Raw genomic sequence first — 18,269 nt, 5'->3', positions numbered from 1 at the left:
CGCCAAGAGGAAGACCGTCACCGCCATGGACGTGGTGTACGCTCTGAAGAGGCAGGGCCGCACTCTGTACGGCTTCGGAGGTTAAACTGCTCCGTCATATTGACAAAACAACAAAACGGTCCTTTTAAGGGCCACACACATGTCTTTTAAGAAGCTAATTTCCTGTCTAACTTTAATAAAAGCTACATCTATTGTAAGCCAACTCCTTCAGCTGCGCTTCATATATACTCAAACTACTTAAAGGTAAATGACCTTTTAAGGGCCACACACGTTCTAACGAGCTGAATTTCATCTGGTTTTCTACCTCCAACTTCCAAGGGAAACTAAAAGCTACAATGACTGTAATTCCTAGGTAACATGAAACTGGCAAGGCTGCAGTTTACTTTCTACAAATCTATTTAAATTTATTGCACAGTCTGTTTAAAACTATAACGTGTTCACAATCTATATATTTTATCAGTTGACTTGTGTTATTTAAATGGATAGCTGACTTTGGCTGTGGGTTGTTCCACATTGTAAAATATTTAGACTCAACTAAAGTACAAACTGACACTTGCTCCAATGACTCTGCTTTCATAGCTACTGAACTACCAAATAATTGGACCACTATGAATATTTAAATGCAAAAAGCTAACTGGTGCACATCTGTCAACATAGCTTAACCCATAAGGAAGATTTTAAATAAAATGAAAATAAAACCACACTTTGAAAACAAAGGGGAAATGCAAAAAAAATATTTATACAGAGGTACTTCAAATCAAAAATCTGGAAATAGGAAATCTAAATGAGGTCCAAATTATAATTGCAGGAAATTGTGGTTCTGATTGAGAAATTGAGTTTTAGGTTTTACCATCAATAACAGGAAACAGCTTTAAGATATCTAAATGCATGAATAAATACAAAAATATAACAATGTGACATTCTGAATGGAGTGGTTAAATGTTTTGCAAGTCAACTTACACTGTATTCTCTAGATGTATTAGTGGTTATGATATAGTGATTACTATATGTGCACCATATGAAGGGTTGTATAGGCACAGTTGAGATGCTATTATGTTATCCCCAGTAACATAGGTATGATTTCAGAATATCAAATCTGCGGTCATGTCTCAACCCCCTCTTCTGTTTCCTCTTCTAGGTTTGATCCAGTCATTGTTTAATGAAGACAGGATATTTAGACTTTATGCATTAGTATGTCAAACATTTAGCTTGACACAGTCACTGCATGTTTTTCTTTTCTAGGTTTTAAAGAAACAAGAATTAAGAAATTTCAGTTAGCAACTAGGTGGTTATTCAATTAAGCTTTTATAAGAATAATTGTGCCATTATTCAATTAAAGTCCAATTAAAAGTGACCCATAATCATAAATCTTTAAATTTAATGTAACATAATTAAAATTTTAATTCTCAAAGTGAAAAATGTAACATCGTCAAAGCAACAGCAGCAGTCCAAGCTCTTAAAATAAAGTGTGTGGCTCTTAAAAGAGCCGTTTGTTTTCATCGGGTATCGGGGAGTTTACTTGGCCTTTGCGGGCTTCTCGGTCTTCTTGGGCAGCAGCACCGCCTGGATGTTGGGCAGCACTCCACCCTGAGCGATGGTGACTCCACCCAGCAGCTTGTTGAGCTCCTCGTCGTTGCGGACGGCCAGCTGCAGGTGACGGGGGATGATGCGGGTCTTCTTGTTGTCGCGGGCGGCGTTCCCAGCCAGCTCCAGGATCTCAGCGGTCAGATACTCGAGCACAGCGGCCAGGTAGACGGGGGCTCCGGCACCGACCCGCTCGCCGTAGTTGCCTTTGCGCAGCAGCCTGTGAACACGGCCCACTGGGAACTGGAGTCCGGCTCTAGAGGAGCGGGTCTTGGCCTTGGCTCTGGCTTTTCCTCCGGTCTTTCCGCGGCCACTCATTTTGTTGTTGCTTCTTAATGGAGATGAGACTCGAGAAAGAAATGCGAAGCAGCGGCTGAAAGCTGCTTTTTATGTCCGCGGAGAGGAGCGGGATGATGCAGGCGACCAATCAGAAAAGCTCCCAGCAGAGCGGGACGGAGAGGCGGACTTTTTAAACGCGGCTTCCTCCAATGAGCGGCGGACATTAAGCCGGGAGGAGACGCCTCTGGGCGGCGCTGAGCTCCAGGAGGAGCCGCTAACCAACCAGGATCCGGAGCGGAGCCGCAGCGTCACAGAGTGACGCCCAGAGCCTCGGCTTAAGAGCAGCGGAGCCTCGTCGGTTTGCATCATTTTTCTCCTGATCGTGATCAGAGAACAGAAGCATGGCCAGAACCAAGCAGACCGCCCGTAAATCCACCGGAGGCAAAGCCCCCAGGAAGCAGCTGGCCACCAAGGCAGCCAGGAAGAGCGCTCCGGCTACCGGCGGCGTGAAGAAGCCTCACCGTTACAGGCCCGGTACCGTGGCTCTGAGAGAGATCCGTCGCTACCAGAAGTCGACGGAGCTGCTGATCCGCAAGCTGCCCTTCCAGCGTCTGGTCCGAGAGATCGCTCAGGACTTTAAGACCGACCTGCGCTTCCAGAGCTCCGCTGTCATGGCTCTGCAGGAGGCCAGCGAGGCCTACCTGGTGGGACTGTTCGAGGACACCAACCTGTGCGCCATCCACGCCAAGAGGGTCACCATCATGCCCAAAGACATCCAGCTGGCCCGCCGCATCCGCGGAGAGAGAGCTTAGAGGCTGCAGCTCCAACTAACACACAACGGCTCTTTTAAGAGCCACACACACCTTCATTAAGAGCTTGTTCCCCCTTAATTTAACACATTACCACCATAGTTACACTATTGTGAACTTTACTGTTTTTTGAAGCAGTTTTACAATGAAAGACTAAGCATGCAAATTTCCAAAGGATATTTGTTTGATTTAAGTATATGGTCAAAAATATAGAATTAAATCATGTCTACATCTGTTAGCTTTATAGTATTTCACCCTCACTTCATTTGATACTTCTAAAAAGTGGCCTGAGCCATTTGCAACCCTTGGAGTTTTAGGGCCCAGATCCAGAATATTGTACTTTAGCTCACAAGCATGGGTAAAAACCACAATGTGCATCTTTACTTTTAATTTTCTAGTCAAGATATTCAACTAGGCTTAGACAATCCTATTAAACCTGCCATAGGACGTTTTGAAACCCTATTCTAGTAGCTGATGGACTTTTTCCTTTGGTCAAAATACATTCAGCCTTAAATACATTAAACAGCATTCAACTATGCTTCTACATGCAAAGATGTGAATTGAAGAAAATGGATCTTACCCTACATAAATATACTTAATGCTATTTTAGTTTAGGCTAGTGGTTAAATAGAATATTGTTCAGTTCTTAGACAAACCCACTGTGTTCTATTCTTACTATAGAGCTTTTGTGTCTGGAATTAAGATATGATTGTTCAGCAACCCTAAACCTTTTAAGTCATTCAGTACATTTCAATCCACATAAGGTTCTGTTTATGTGGCATCATTTATACAGATAAGGAAAAATCGCTCTTCAGATGTAGTGAGTGGCTCTTAAAAGAGCCGTTGGGTTTGTGTGTTAACAGCAGAGCTGTTTACTTGGAGCTGGTGTACTTGGTAACCGCCTTGGTTCCCTCGGACACGGCGTGCTTGGCCAGCTCACCAGGCAGCAGGAGGCGCACAGCGGTCTGGATCTCCCTGGAGGTGATGGTGGAGCGCTTGTTGTAGTGAGCCAGACGGGAGGCCTCGGAGGCGATGCGCTCAAAGATGTCGTTGACGAAGGAGTTCATGATGCTCATGGCCTTGGAGGAGATCCCGGTGTCGGGGTGGACCTGCTTGAGCACCTTGTAGACGTAGATGGCGTAGCTCTCCTTCCTGGTCCTTCTCTTCTTCTTGCCTCCTTTGCCGGCGGTCTTGGTGACCGCTTTCTTGGAGCCCTTCTTGGGCGCAGACTTGGCGGGTTCAGGCATGTTTCCTCACTGGATCTAACAGCAACGAATGACTCGCTGTTCGCGGTGAGGTCGGTATTATACACCCAGCATGCAAATAGAGCTGTGTCATCCCCCAGCTGTGATTGGCTGTTTGGCTCACAGGGTAAAGTAGGAAGTGCTGAGTTCAGAAAAAAATCACGTGGGAATTTTAAACTTTGCGCGCGACGAGAATGAAAGAAGCGGGAAATCCTGACGGTTCCTCATTGTTCTCAGCTTAGCTGCTCCTCATAGAGTCTGTAACTCACCAGAACCAAAAAGTAGAAAGCAAATACACTTAGTACATTCAGACACTTTCTGTTTCTGTTTTTTTCCAACAAGCAGGTCGAAAAATAAGCTTTAGTCACTCAGACTGAAGACGACAGTCCACAGTGTTGTGTTGTTTTATCTGAAGACATCCGTCATTTCAGTTGTTAGATTTATACCTCCTTTTCTTTTACCACCACACCAATTTCTTTTGCTCTGAGTTCCAAATATAAAAAAAACAAGAAAAAACCTAAATAACAGTTTAGCTGAATTAGGAATTAATCATTGAAAACAAACATAGATACCATCTTTAGATTGGTTCTGACATTGAATCCTTACCTCTAGTAATTGAAGTTTCCAAACCCAGTCGTAGATGCAATATTGTGTACTCTAAGAAGCACTGTAATGTTTCTCTTCAAATCTTTTCCTTTTCTTGAATCTGGGTCTGGAGCATTTAAATAAAGTTCTTCTCATTGTGGAAGCCGTGATTCTTTATGTAGACTGAGTTCTTAGGGTAGGTGAGATATGGTGTCCTTTACAATGGATGTCTGCAGGCAAGACTGGGGGCTAACATTTTTCTTCAACCATGTGTACCATCTTGAAAGAGGGCAAGAATCCAATGTATTTTCTTTGGCAGTTAACAGCACTGTAAGTTCAATCCAGTCGTCACATCCATACGTTCCAACTGATCCTATTCAACTTAACAAGAAACTCCCTTTAATCAAACAAGACCTAGCAGATTGCATCAAGGCTCTAATTTTCAGCCATCACTCCTCCTGGATGAGCATGTAGAGACAGAAGACAGAGGAAAAAAACCCCTTTCATGAGTCAAACCAGGGTGAGTGTTAATCTGCCGGTTCTACTCCAGCAACATCTGAGTATCCTGAATGCTGATCGTTCAGAGTATGTGTGAACCAATACTAACCGTACTCCCGGTTAATATTGGTACCGGCTTGTATGATGAGATTTGTAAGTTTCACACAATTATCTTAGTTTCTAAGCTTTTGAAACTTCATGTGACTTCTGCTTATATTTGCATAATCTTCTTGGAGCTGAGAAACAGAGCATGTCCTGAATGATACACACTGTAGAAGCTACAAACATTACACTACCTGGGTATCAATCACATTGAGGCGTGTAACATGTAACAAAAGCAATTTTATTTATTTATGTTTTGCACCAGAACCTGACTGTGCTTCAATTCTAGTCATACCCTGACTAGAACTGTTCTTCTAGTCAGGAACTGTTCTTCCGGCAACATAGAAAGAAAGACTGAAGGGAATAAAAACATCTTAGAGCTGCAGATATGTTTTAAAAACGTAGCAGTGATTGTATAATAACAGGACAAATTCAGTTAATTCTTGATTGTGAGCTTTATTAGACAACATGCAAAGACATGCCACTTCTTAGCACAGTTCATAAGAACATCAACATATGAACGATTCATATGATATTCTTCACATTTTACATTTCCAAGCTTTCCATTTTCAAACGGTTCCAAAGAGCAGGGTGAAGCGTTTGAGCGGCTAAAAGCATCAGCATACAGAAGCATTTTCAACTTATTTCTAACCATCTCTCAACCAATCGTGATGGAGATATTAAATTTCTCGGCAGCCCAACGATCAGCAAGAGCAGGACTGCAGGTAACATTGGAATGGTTTTTGTTTTGATGACTTCCATGAAAATGAACCGGAAGGCACTTTCCTCCGACTTTGTCACAAGCCACAGTCACATGTGATTCATTTACCTCTTTGAATTGCTCAACCGTGCCATTCGATGTCGTCACCTCATACACGGGTATTTTTGAAAAGCTTGTGCACAAGTCACCGTCCACACTCCAGCCTCCGCCGTTGCAAATTTTTTTGACAAGGTTGGCTTTTGACCACTCAAAGAAGGTCTGATTCGGGTTTCTCCGATTCAAGCCTGTTATGTGTCTAGACAAAGAAATAAATATGTCATAAAATACATTCCACATATTTCATTTTAAATGCTTCATATTTTTTATTTCAATTATGCCACAAGTCTTTTACATGAACGGCCAGTCATCCTCGTGTTCGCACAGCTGGACTAGAACTGGTTCAGAAAAAGGGAGCCTGTCATGAAGGCACCACCAAAAAACTGTTTTTCTAGAAAAGTAAGTTGTTTGTCTGCATTTAGCACATTGAGCAGCACGTACATGATTATGATTGACAGCACTAAGACCCTCCTTTGTTGTTTCTGACAAGGAGCAGTATGCTTATAGTAGCATTCGGAAGAGTTGGAGGAGGAGCTTAATTTTTTTCCCAGATTACTTGTCTCATATTATTCTGTCATGACATGGTGACAGTTTTATCAAAGATGTAGAAAACATTTTTTTTTTTTTTTGTAAAAGTTTGTTTGGAGACCCTTTCTCCCAAATCATTATTTAATGATAATCCAGGTACAATGTTTGTATTCACCCTCCATCGTTGCATGATTTGTAACATTAGTTTGATTATCTTAAAGGTTTAAATGCTTATTTTTATTTTAAGCCAAAAGAAAATAAATATTTGGGGAGCAAATCCATTTCCACTCCACTTGAGTTTGATTTTGAGGATAAAATTTGATTATATAGAACCGATTTGAACTTAGACTGAACTGGGTGACATACAACTGGATGTAAAGAAACAGTTTCTAGTTTTGACTTTAATATTAGAGTCATACTTTCTCAATCAAGCTCAGTGACTTCATAATATTAGGCTGTTCTCACCTCTGCCATTCAGATGTTGAATTAGTATCAAAGTTTTTTGGAAGGATGTGGTTTCTTTCAAAGTTCTTGAAAGCTTTTCGCTTATTGGTCGGCTGACAGGGCCATCTGTTGTGTAAATCCTCGTCTCCCACAGCACAGCTGCACATGACAGCGATCAGCAGGATGACTTGCATTTTCTTGTCTGAAGAAGCAGAAACTCAAAGTTACTGAATGTAGTTCAAAACGTTTTGTTACTACGTCGCTATTCTGTTGCTCTGAACAGCGGCGCGCTTTGAAGCTGTGACTAGGACGTTAAAAAAATTCCTAAATCATAATTTAAAAAGTTGTTTCATTAGAGATATTTTATTATTGATTGGAAATAATCAACTTCAGATTCAAATTATAACTCAGAGGATATATTTACTCACCTTTCACGATTGGTCCGTCTCTACTGTTGGTCTTGTGAAGAGACAGGAGGAGGTCAGTGTCTGCTGAAGTTATAGTCAGTTACCATGACCACCAGGTATCCTGGCTCTGAGCAAACAGCCAATCAAATGACTGCATGTTAACCTATGACTTTAGTNAAATCACGTGGGAATTTTAAACTTTGCGCGCGGCGAGAATGAAAGAAGCGGGAAATCCTGACGGTTCCTCATTGTTCTCAGCTTAAAGTCTGTAAATGTTTATTTATATAACATCAAATCACAATAATTGACGTTGTTGTGAATAGATAATTTAATCCATTTAAATCAATCAAAACATGTTCATACATATCCAGAAAATAAGTAGTTAGCTTAAAGACTAAAACCATTCAAATTATTTAAAAATGAGCTTTATTAGACAATATCTAAAGCATTGTAAATTTCTTGTAAGAAGGTATCAAACATCAAATATGATGCAGAAAAAAACATTACGTGAAGATTTTTTTTCTACACGGTTGCTGGAGCAGGTTAAATGGTCTGAGTGGAACAGAAGCATTTCTGAAGTGTTTCTAATCACCTCTCAGTCAATCCAGATTGAGATATTAAATTGCTTGTCAGACCAATAATCCGGAGCAGCAGGAGAGCAGGTAACTTTGGGCTGTTTATTGGTTTGGGGTTTCGGCTCATAATGAACAGGAAGGCACCTGTTGCCGACTTTGTCACAAGCCACGGTCACATTTTGTTCTGTTTTCCTCGGGGTCGTTTTAACTCTGCATTTTTTTTTTGTCACTTTCACCACATACACCGGCAGTGTTATTTTACTCGTGCACAAGTTGTCCTGCTGGTTCCAGCCGTTGCCGTTGCAGATTTTTACAACAAGATCCCTGTTTGAGTGCTCAAAGAAGGTCTGAGTTGGTTTTCCGCAGCGATCCAAGCTTTGTATATGGCTAGGGAAACAAATATATTATCAAAAAATATTCATATATTTCATTAAAAAATGGGTTTTCATGATGTCCCAAGTCTTTCAGATGAACTTACATAATGAATGTAGCTATCCAGTATATAAAAAAGGTATGTGTCAAAAAAAAATTGGGTGGCGTATGAGCAGTTCTGACAAAGTTTAAAAACAAATGTTTGTATTTATCCTGTATCTTTTGTTTGATGCTCAAATTTGTTTGATGACCTGAAACACAATATTGTTTGTCTTATTTGAAGCAAAAACAAAAATAAATATTTCAGGAGGCAAATTCATTTCAACCCCCCCCAGCCCCCCAACTCTCCTTGAGTCTGATTTAGAGTATATTTGATTTGAACTTAGACTGAACAACTGTCTGGTATGAGGTGTGAGGCTTAAAATTAATTTTTAACTTTAATATTACAGAGTTATTCTTTCATAGGTTACTAATGAAGTTTACTCTCACCTTTTAATCAAAACATTGACTTGACAGTCAGTAACTCACCTCTCCCATTCAGATTTTGAATTAGTATCAAAGTTTTCTGGAAGGATGTGATTTTTTTCAAATTTCTTGAAAGCTTGTGGCTTATTGGTCGGCTGACAGGGGTGTCCGTTGTGTAAATCCTCGTCTCCCACAGCACAGCTGCACATGACAGCGATCAGCAGGATGACTTACATTTTCTTGTCTGAAGAAGCAGAAACTCAAAAGTTACTGAATGCAATTCAAAAGGTTTGTCACTTTGCTGTCGCGTTGTTGCTCTGAACGTCGGAGCCCTTTGAAGTTGGATGTTAAAAAAATCCTAAATCATAATTTAAAAAGATGTTTCATTAAAGATGTTTTATTATTGATTAGAAATAATCCATTTCAGATGCAAATTATAACTCAGAGGAGATATTTACTCACCTTTCACGATCGGTCCGTCTCTACTGTTGGTCTTGAGCGGTGACAGGAGGAGGTCAGTGTCCACCTGCTGAAGTTATAGTCAGTTACCATGACCACCAGGCATCCCGGCTCGGAGCAAACAGCCAATCAAATGACTGCATGTTAACCTATGACTTTAGTCTGTGGTCATGAGCTAAAAGTTTTCACATTGCTGACTGGAATCAAGAGCTTGTTTTGTTGACATTTCACCATTGTGGCGAGCAGCGATGTGACTGCGGGTGGAACATTGTGGCTAACACACTTTTCTTTCTTTCGTGGGAAAATCACTTAACCGGTTTTGGGGTAGGGGTGTAATGAGCGTGGGGTAATAGTTCAATGAATTTAATTGTACTTTCTTGTATTGCAAATTCAGCTTTTGAAAAAGTAACCTTGAGTTTTAGCTTTGAGGTAATTGTTGTCTTTGAGAAGATGTGAGCTCCCGCTGTTTTAAGCTCTGGTTCACCCATTGCTCATCAGGCCTTTTCAACATATGTCGTACTACTTCAGTTCAACTTTTTAACTGTGCATTTGCTTTGAAGAAGTGGGAAATTATAAAAATGCAAAAGTGTTAAATGGGGAAAGGAGTGAAGTTACTAGCATTTCACCAAAGGTTTCAAATCTTTTAGCAAGCTAACAATCAAACCAAGCAGGGGGCTTTTTAAATATGTCATTTGGTTTCTTTTGAAAAGAACAGGAAGCCAAAGGTCCTTACTGCACGTAGTGAAGGTGAAGCAAAGTTATGCAAAGCAGTTGCATGACTACATGAGAAAATGTTGTTGAACTGTGAGCCACAGAGCTAAATCATGACTAGAAAGAAGGGGGTTTAATGTTAGACAGGCATTTGGGTCTGGGCAATTATTTTCAATTTTACCTGCAACTCATCTACGATTTGATGTCACAAAGGGAGTCTTTGCTTTCTTACTTTGATTTGGGACCAAAATTGCAACATTGTTACATATCCATATGGTGTGGTTCACTTTCAAACAACACTGCGTCCAACGCCTGTTCACCTCCTCACCTGTGGTGGCGCTGCACTACAAACCACTGAAGGAAACAACATAAAAACGTCTGAACAAGACACTGAGCACTACTTGTTTTTGAAATGCGAATGGCGTCAGATTTTAGGGGGTTGTCGGATTTCTCTTTTGTCTTTGGACAATTTGCCGGTGAAACTCCTAAAAAAATGGGCTCAGCACGAGCCATTTTTCTCACTAGTGCCAGACGTGTGTTTGTTTTGGTTGTGTTGACCCAGAACACAAAATATTTGGAGTGATCTCCAAAAAGCAGGACCGTGTACCGTGTACCGTGGCGTCCAGGTCGACGCCACGGTACATTTCAATCGAGTTGAGACCGGGATTTATAGGTGGACCAGAGTTTGCTTTTGTTTGGTTCTCACCAGAATTCAAATGTGTGTTCACACATACCCAGACAAACCAGATTTTCTTGGCATACGGACTACAGTTGGATTAAAGTGGACTAAAACAGAACGTAACCTCAGACAGTCAGAATAGTGAGCGTCGGCTGCAGCACTAAAGTGGAATAAAATCCAACATTTATATTTTCATAACTTTGATTGTTTTAACATATTCTAAAAGAGTCTGATACAAAAAGAACAAAACTGCTCTATTTAAAGGTTTATTCTTTCTCCCTAAAAATACGCTAAGGTGACTTCTTTCTATTTGTAAGGACACCAGAAAATGGGCAGAAAAGAATATTAAAGATATTTTTGGGTTGGAATTAGTAATGTTTTCTTCATTCACTTCATTCTTTCATGTTTTGCTTTTTATACACTTTCTGGGAACTTCATTAGGTACACTTATTTATTTTGCTCACAGTAAAAACAGAAAAGGAAAGGAGGTTTCCATCATGGTGCTCATTTTGTTCCATCATAATCAACAGCAAGCCTGACTCAGATTCCACAGTGTTTGTCAAGGTAATGCTAGAAACTAGCTCAGCTTCTTCGAATGAAAAGGAAGGCCGTGGCCAGCAGCTTTCTCTCACAAGACACGATCACACGTTTCTTCAAATGTTTTCATCTTTGGATGCACAAATAATCTCTCTTCTTGCATGAATCTTTTTCCAAATATCCAAACTCTGTCCATGTGAAGCTTTGGTTCGCTCTCAAGGGCCCATAATTGACCCTTCCAGCCAATAACATCATTTCCTTCTTTTGGGGGTGGGCTTCCTGCACCGTATTGTTGTGAAGGGCAAATGCTTTACAAATTAAAAATGAACTTTAATCATGATTTACTTTATTACCGTTGAAATAAGTTATCTATTTTATCAAATTTCTGCATTGGTTCTGCTCTGATGTCACCAAACTTGAGTCAAGTTGGTGACAGTAATTTCATGTCACAGCTTGTCATTCTGTTGGCTGGAAAAGTTACTAATTCACGATGATCACTTAAATGTGTAGGTGTGTGCATACATATGTAAAAGGTCACAATGAGTAGCCCTTAGGTAAACTGAAAGGAAGCAACAATCCAAAAATAACTCTGGCCCAAGAATGATTGTTTTTGCCTCAGTTCTTGGTGTTTTAACTTTAATTAGGACATTTTAATAACTCCGTTAGTTGAATATCAGCACAGAAGAAATTGCAGGACACTCAGAACTGAAGAGATTTGTGTTACTGCAGAAAAGCTACATAGATGCTATTTTGACATACTTTATGTGCTCATCAATTCCCACACTTTAGATTTCATAACAGCATCCGACCTTATACATCATTCATGCAAATTAATGCATCACATACTGAAGTCAAGAAGTTTTCTTACTCTGCTGTAATACTTATGCGTGTTCATATTGGTTTACCGTAGGAAACAGAGGATTGCGCTCAAATGAGGAAATCCAGCTCGTTAGAACATGTGTGTGGCCCTTAAAAGGACCGTTTTGTTGTTGTGTCAATATGACGGAGCAGTTTAACCTCCGAAGCCGTACAGAGTGCGGCCCTGCCTCTTGAGAGCGTACACCACGTCCATGGCGGTGACGGTCTTCCTCTTGGCGTGCTCGGTGTAGGTGACGGCGTCACGGATGACGTTCTCCAGGAAGACCTTGAGCACACCGCGGGTCTCCTCGTAGATGAGACCGGAGATACGCTTGACTCCCCCGCGGCGAGCCAGACGGCGGATAGCGGGCTTGGTGATTCCCTGGATGTTATCACGGAGAACCTTACGGTGACGCTTGGCGCCTCCTTTACCGAGTCCTTTGCCTCCTTTTCCTCTGCCGCTCATGTTGGTATCGTTCTAGAAAAGTCTGAAGCGATAATGAGAGCTACATGGATGAAGCACCGCCTATATCTGTGAACTGCGGACGTGAAAGAGAACAGGAGAGGAACCGAGCTTAACAGAGCCAGTCACGTCATTGAAAACGGCTGAAAAACTTCGTTTTTTCCTTAATTTGCCTTTTTAATAGTCTTCCTTACATTATTATTTTTGGTTTATACCGGTATTGTTAAGATTTACTTATGTGTAGGTTTATATCTACACATGCATCCATGTTTGTATGTTTCCAGGGGCCACATTTTGGACACCCCTGAACTAAACCATCCATTGTGGCTCTGGGTTGGTTCTGGTCATTGTTTATTTGTTTGATAAGCAAGAACATTTAGAAGGTTTTCATTCAGGACTGTCCTGTATGATGCTTAATTTACCTTTTCTATCCAGCTTCCCTGTTCTTGTTGAAAGCACCACTTACTAAGAAATGACACACGTGCAGCTTCTATGTGTATATGAATGGATGAAGAGCTGATAAACTAGATAGAGCTCCTCACAAGGACAGGCCATTTAATATTTTATGTCACTGTGCGTCTACATAAGCACACAGCATTTTGGAATAAGGCTGAAAGCAAAACGCAGTCAAGTATTTTTCATCTATTTCTTAGAACACATATACCGGGTCGCAGAAGCCTCTTCTCCAAATTGTGAAAACTTGCAGAATATTCCAGATGAAGATGACAGGAAAGCAATTTCTTTAATGCATTTTTTTTATATTCACTACAACACAGCATATCTGTGTAACCTACAGGTGGTAAGCATAAACATATTCTCATGTTTGGCCTAGATAAATAAATGTATCTAGGCCAATGGGCATTGGCTTAGATAAATACATATTTTAGATTAACCCTTGTGTTTACAAATGGGGTCCAACCAACCACACACACGTAAAACCTGTATCATTTGCCACAGCCCTCTACGTTTGCCTCAGTCCTCGCACACACAAGGGCTAAGACAAAGCAGCACCATTAATTAGTGCGCTGAAATATACCATTTATGCAGCTTTAAGGACAAAATGTTCTTGTGATTTCTTCAACTAGGCATTTTTAATTTGCACTAAAAGAAAAGACAGAATTTTAGATGTGATTAATCTAAAATGAAATCTGAGAGACTGTAACATAAGCAAACTAACAGCACTTTCAGTTCCTCCTGGAACTAAACTGGGTTAATGAAATGCATTCTGGGATTAGTAGTTTCTATACCCGTGTCTTTGTTCTTTGTAGTTCAGTCTTTCATGGCTGAAGGTACAACTTTGAAGGCAGCAGGCTGGGACTCAAACCCAGGACCTTGTTCCTGGCTTGCAGAAGAAGGTCTGCAAGGCAACTGTGTTACCAACTTTGCAACTGGTTTCTCTAAATTCTCATTACATGTGTGTGTGTGCATATGCATGTGTGTGTGTGTGTGTTCCGTCTCTGTGTTGCCCTGCGATGGACTGCCGACCCTTCCAGGTCAGACCCTCTGTGTGACCTGTACCACTCTACAAAGGGACAGGCCTCCATAGAGGCCTCCATAGACTCGACAGTCGCCTGTGGTGACTGTCGAGTGTGTGGTAGATAATGGATGGATGCTTAAACTGTGATGCTTAAACATCTGTGTAAACATCTTGTAAATTGTAAACATCACACAGATGCTTGCAATTTAAGCATCCGTGTGATGCTTAATCAAATGTAATCAAACTTTTTTTAATTCATTTTTTACTTGAGATAAGATATTTCTTTTCAGAGGAACAAGCTAAAACGTACAAAAGTGTACCATTATTTGAGGTACTATGCTGTAGGTTCCAACTTAAGACTGTTCGTGTACTTCAGTTCCTCTGTAAGTATGTTGGTGTTTTGGCTATAAAAACATGCAAATTGTGTTGTTGATGCAAGCAGAAATGCTTGAGAATTTACTCATTATATCTGATGTTCTTTAAACAGCAACACCAACTCTAGCGACTTCCTTAATTTGACTCATTTGCAGTATTCTCACCAACTTATTGCTAGCTCAGTTCAGCGGGTCCAACAAAAGTATAAGGAGGTAAGACTGTTATTCTCTAGCAGAGGTGGGTTATACATGCCTCGTCTGCCAAGTTTGTCGTTACTTCTCGTTTATAGTAATATGTAGTCTTATTGTGAAAGTCTCTTCTTCAAGTCTGATTATGACAGAACAACTTATACATCATGCTGTAACAAAATATACAGAAACATTGAACTGCAATGAATTAGGCATACTTAACTTGTATAGTGTTCACATATATTTTGTGTTCTCGCTGTTTGAAGCTAAAGTAATTTACAGATGGTTTTAGTTCCTCAATGTTACCTGATGAACATGAGATTAAGTTACGTGTTAAACTATTGACAAGTCCACAAAACAAATTTCGAGTTCTGTGTTCAAAATGTTGCTACAGCTCTATATAAGGCACAAACAGTATATAATATGGAGAGAACATATTATAGCAACTGACTGTGTTGCTGTGAGGAATCAGGAAGTAGTTTGTAGCCCCCCACCCCGCCCCAGATGAAGGATTGTGGCTTTACTGATGAACAGTGAGGTTTATCGGAAGTAAACTCTGAGTTTCACCGTAAGAGCTGTTTGCACAAACACAAAAAGGACAGTGTAAGCTCCAAAAACACACTCTTACCGTAGCGTTTCAACTAAAAATAATGTTCACTACTAAAACTATCAACTACCCTAGTGTTTGTATACAATAAAACAAATTCACATTTTCAATCAATCAACATTAGAACCATAATTATTTACAAAATAAAACATACCCCGTGTCTCTATCGAGAGGGCCGCTAATAACAAGATACATTTTTATAACACTGTTGCAATTTGTCTTCCGTTCTTTTCTGTCGTTAAGCTGCCGTTTTATAACATATATAGCGGAAGTTGTATCATCAAAATAAAAGCATCAAATCAAACAACCGGAAGTCAAGCATATGCTATACAAAATAAAACGAAGTAAAGGCAATAAGTGCTAAAGAGGTGATACAACAAATAAGGAGCTTCATTTGGGGTTATTTACATAATTAGTGTCTAGAAACCAGAGATAAATGTAGAGTCCAAGGTGTGGGGCAAGACAAACAATATTCAGATCCCAGAAACAAGGTCATAACCAGGAGTTAAACTTGATCATCTACACACAGAACATTTATCAATAATCTCACCGTGTGTCTGAGGCTGGAGGGAGTTTAGATAGAGCAGAACACAGGCGGGCTCTGCTGTGGAAAATTTTACTTTAATAATCAATCAATCAATCAATCAATCAATCAATCAAATTTTATTTGTATAGCACATTTCAGCAACAAGGCATTTCAAAGTGCTTTACATAATTAAAATAAAAACAGCAGGTGAGAAAGAGAATTAGAAAACATAATTAAAACGTTAACAGTGAGAGAGAAATAAAAAGCTGTAGAACTTTAGTTGAGACGCCGTCAACTGGAGCCCTTTGTACTTTAGTACAAAGAGACTGGATGAGAGGAAGTAAGAAATGTATCAAGACCTTGCAAGTTGAGAACAAAAATACAGAATCACAGTCTTTCAACTCTGCTCTAGCTAACAGTTGATTCTGACTGCGTTTTATAGGTTCTGCTCAGCAGATCTAATAACAGCAGGGTGTCACTGTTTGTGGTGTTTCCCAACAAAGAGAGGAATTGTGTGTAAACGACCTGGTCAGATAGAAAACTAAATGGAGGTCAACTTTTGACTCCAGCTTTCGGAATATTTCAAAGCCAACAAGTGATTTCTGACTTTGAGATCAGGGTTGGTGAGAAATCTCCTGTTGTCCACTCTGAATTCTCAGATGTACTCTTTTGTTAGTTTCTTTTACTTAAAATCAAACAAACAGAAAATTTAACATCTGAGTAAAAATTGAAAGCTTTGTTAAATCAGTTCCAGCGGCTGAGTTTCTTGATGTTTTAAAAAGTTTTCTTGCGCTAGAAAAACAAGAACTACTGAGATGATACTTGTAATGAAAGGTTTATACATCACTCATATAGTCTTCATTTACTGGTAAAGTGTCTAATTGTAGGATTGTCTGGAAAGAGTAACATAAAACATCAATGTTTAATGAGTTATTGACTCTGTTGAAACGATGCTTAAAAAAACCTCAGAGTCTTTCTAGGTTTAAAACTGTTTTCACGTCTAAGAGTTTTTATTATTTGTTGCAGGCTGTGACGTTCTTTTTTTTAAAGGAAGTATTTCTTCTATTTCTGCTAAGTCAGAGAAGTTTTTAAGTTGTATCATTAACACTTCCCTTTGCCTCATCCAGGTCACATCTGACTGAGCTGCAGAGAACAAAGATGTTCTCTTCCAGAGGCCTTCAGTCTGTGTTGCTCCTTCTTGTTCTTCTTGGACTAGGCCGTCATGGTATGTTTGACATTGGCTTACATCAAATAATGATACACTTGGTCTGACTCGGGTATTTAAAGCGAATGTCATTAACACGCAAGATGACAACAAAAGAAATTTCAAAGTAATTTGAAAGTTTGTATACTGTCGTTCTACCGTAGCATCTGTAAGAGTCTCATAGCAGAAATGAGATCAGAAACATCAGCTGTGTTCTGACAAATGTTCTGACTAAATAAAGTTTTGCTGAGAGAAACTAAAGGATCATATTTCTGTCATTTGCTTTTCTGTTAATTATTAGTCCAGTTAGAGATTTATTAAAAGAAAATAAAGAATGATTCCTCATAATGAATCATTATGTTGTTAATAATGTGTTTCAGATGTGGAGGCTTCAGAAGGAAAACAAGTCATTCATAAAAAAGTTGGAGATTCTGTGGAGCTTTTATCAAATTTACCAGCTGAAGGCGTCACCAGGGCAACATGGAAATATGGAGACTCACCAGTAGCACACAAAGTTTCAGGTGTTATTTCAACCAATCCATTTAAGGACAGAGTGGAGTTCAATAACACAAGCTTTAGTTTAACAATAAGAGACCTGACTCTTCGAGATTCTGGTGAATTCAGTTTTACATCATTTACAGACAAACAAAGACCTACAGTCTTCATCACTCTGCAGGTTCACGGTAAGATGCTGGTTTTGTTCACAACCTTTACAAGAAATGTAAAAAAACAACAACAACAAAAAAAAACAAACTGAATGTTTATAATCCATTTACAGTTTTTCATAAACTTTCTAAATTCAATAATAGCACTAGTCTGTCCAGTCTTAAAGTTTCTTACATATAACAGCTTCTTAATGTTTAACGTGTCAAAATTCTGTCAAGAGATTAATTATTAACCTTTAGTTTAAGTTTTCTGAGACCTTAAAGAAAATAACAATAACCACAACAGAACACCTACACACACACACACACTATAAATACATCAACTATATATATAATGTCATTATTAATAAGCTATTGTCCTTCTTCCCTCTGTTCTCACATTAGAGCCAATATCCACAAATTCAATTGTGTTTTCAAACGTCACTCAGCCTGAACCAAATGGATTTTGTACAGTTTTTCTGGAGTGCAACGCAAATCCTCACAGCAACGTCACTTACATCTGGACTGTAGGAACCCAAACCAGAAACGGCCCCAGGCTGCAATACGCCATTAAACCACAAGATGGCGACACCACATTCACCTGCAATGCCTCTAATGTTGTCAGTGAGAAGTTAGCATCTGAAACACTGAGATGTAGCAACACCACAGGACCCACAGGCTCTAATGAAGGTATGTTCAGAAATATGAATTCTTCTGTTTGACTTGTTTGTGTGTCAAGTTCACATTTGTAAAGAGAACATAGACCAGTTTTATCAAGAATAAATCGACACGATCCCAAATAAAAAAGGAAGTTGGCGAGCTATTAAGTTCT

At 39.7% G+C, this 18,269-nt stretch overlaps 5 protein-coding genes and 2 long non-coding RNA genes across 7 annotated transcripts in view; 2 read left to right on the top strand and 5 right to left on the bottom strand.

The window, feature by feature from the left end:
• Positions 1–1,494: 1,494 nt before the first annotated feature.
• LOC103144615 (histone H2A-like) lies at positions 1,495–1,981 on the bottom strand. The gene has a single exon (XM_007561679.2). It carries the CDS (start codon positions 1,900–1,902, stop codon positions 1,516–1,518), a length of 387 nt encoding a protein of 128 aa, XP_007561741.1. The 5' UTR covers positions 1,903–1,981; the 3' UTR covers positions 1,495–1,515.
• Positions 1,982–2,131: 150 nt separating this feature from the next.
• Positions 2,132–2,720, top strand: LOC103144614 (histone H3). Its single transcript, XM_007561678.2, has one exon. It carries the CDS (start codon positions 2,265–2,267, stop codon positions 2,673–2,675), a length of 411 nt encoding a protein of 136 aa, XP_007561740.1. The 5' UTR covers positions 2,132–2,264; the 3' UTR covers positions 2,676–2,720.
• A 776-nt stretch (positions 2,721–3,496) lies between these two features.
• Positions 3,497–3,963, bottom strand: LOC103144613 (histone H2B 1/2). The gene has a single exon (XM_007561677.2). It carries the CDS (start codon positions 3,917–3,919, stop codon positions 3,545–3,547), a length of 375 nt encoding a protein of 124 aa, XP_007561739.1. The 5' UTR covers positions 3,920–3,963; the 3' UTR covers positions 3,497–3,544.
• A 1,584-nt stretch (positions 3,964–5,547) lies between these two features.
• LOC103144610 (uncharacterized) lies at positions 5,548–7,377 on the bottom strand. The gene is made up of 3 exons (XR_476933.1): positions 7,319–7,377; positions 6,912–7,092; positions 5,548–6,117 (listed from the first exon to the last, which is right to left on the bottom strand). It is a non-coding gene; the product is annotated as an uncharacterized LOC103144610 (long non-coding RNA).
• A 399-nt stretch (positions 7,378–7,776) lies between these two features.
• On the bottom strand, positions 7,777–9,220 carry LOC103144609 (uncharacterized). The gene is made up of 3 exons (XR_476932.2): positions 9,172–9,220; positions 8,773–8,953; positions 7,777–8,259 (listed from the first exon to the last, which is right to left on the bottom strand). It is a non-coding gene; the product is annotated as an uncharacterized LOC103144609 (long non-coding RNA).
• A 2,837-nt stretch (positions 9,221–12,057) lies between these two features.
• LOC103144608 (histone H4) lies at positions 12,058–12,563 on the bottom strand. Its single transcript, XM_007561676.2, has one exon. The coding sequence runs from the start codon at positions 12,417–12,419 to the stop codon at positions 12,108–12,110; it is 312 nt and encodes a 103-aa protein (XP_007561738.1). The 5' UTR covers positions 12,420–12,563; the 3' UTR covers positions 12,058–12,107.
• A 1,774-nt stretch (positions 12,564–14,337) lies between these two features.
• Positions 14,338–18,269, top strand: part of LOC103144607 (signaling lymphocytic activation molecule-like) — a 7,414-nt gene continuing 3,482 nt past the window's right edge. The window contains exons 1-4 of the mRNA XM_016676211.1: positions 14,338–14,480; positions 16,717–16,814; positions 17,174–17,476; positions 17,843–18,127. Coding sequence (XP_016531697.1) covers positions 16,748–16,814; positions 17,174–17,476; positions 17,843–18,127 — 655 coding nt within the window. The 5' untranslated portion in view covers positions 14,338–14,480; positions 16,717–16,747. The remainder of the gene's footprint in view (positions 14,481–16,716; positions 16,815–17,173; positions 17,477–17,842; positions 18,128–18,269) is intronic.

The sequence above is a fragment of the Poecilia formosa genome, unplaced genomic scaffold (genome assembly GCF_000485575.1).
Source record: "Poecilia formosa unplaced genomic scaffold, Poecilia_formosa-5.1.2 Scaffold130, whole genome shotgun sequence".
NCBI classification, from domain to species: domain Eukaryota; kingdom Metazoa; phylum Chordata; class Actinopteri; order Cyprinodontiformes; family Poeciliidae; genus Poecilia; species Poecilia formosa.
The sequence above is the reverse complement of the archived record's forward strand: the minus strand, read 5'-3'. Positions and strand labels throughout refer to the sequence as shown.

Bases quoted from the DNA above. Each gene is read 5' to 3' on its own strand.
- LOC103144615 (XM_007561679.2), bottom strand. From the start codon at position 1,902: ATGAGTGGCCGCGGAAAGACCGGAGGAAAAGCCAGAGCCAAGGCCAAG.
- LOC103144614 (XM_007561678.2), top strand. From the start codon at position 2,265: ATGGCCAGAACCAAGCAGACCGCCCGTAAATCCACCGGAGGCAAAGCC.
- LOC103144613 (XM_007561677.2), bottom strand. From the start codon at position 3,919: ATGCCTGAACCCGCCAAGTCTGCGCCCAAGAAGGGCTCCAAGAAAGCG.
- LOC103144608 (XM_007561676.2), bottom strand. From the start codon at position 12,419: ATGAGCGGCAGAGGAAAAGGAGGCAAAGGACTCGGTAAAGGAGGCGCC.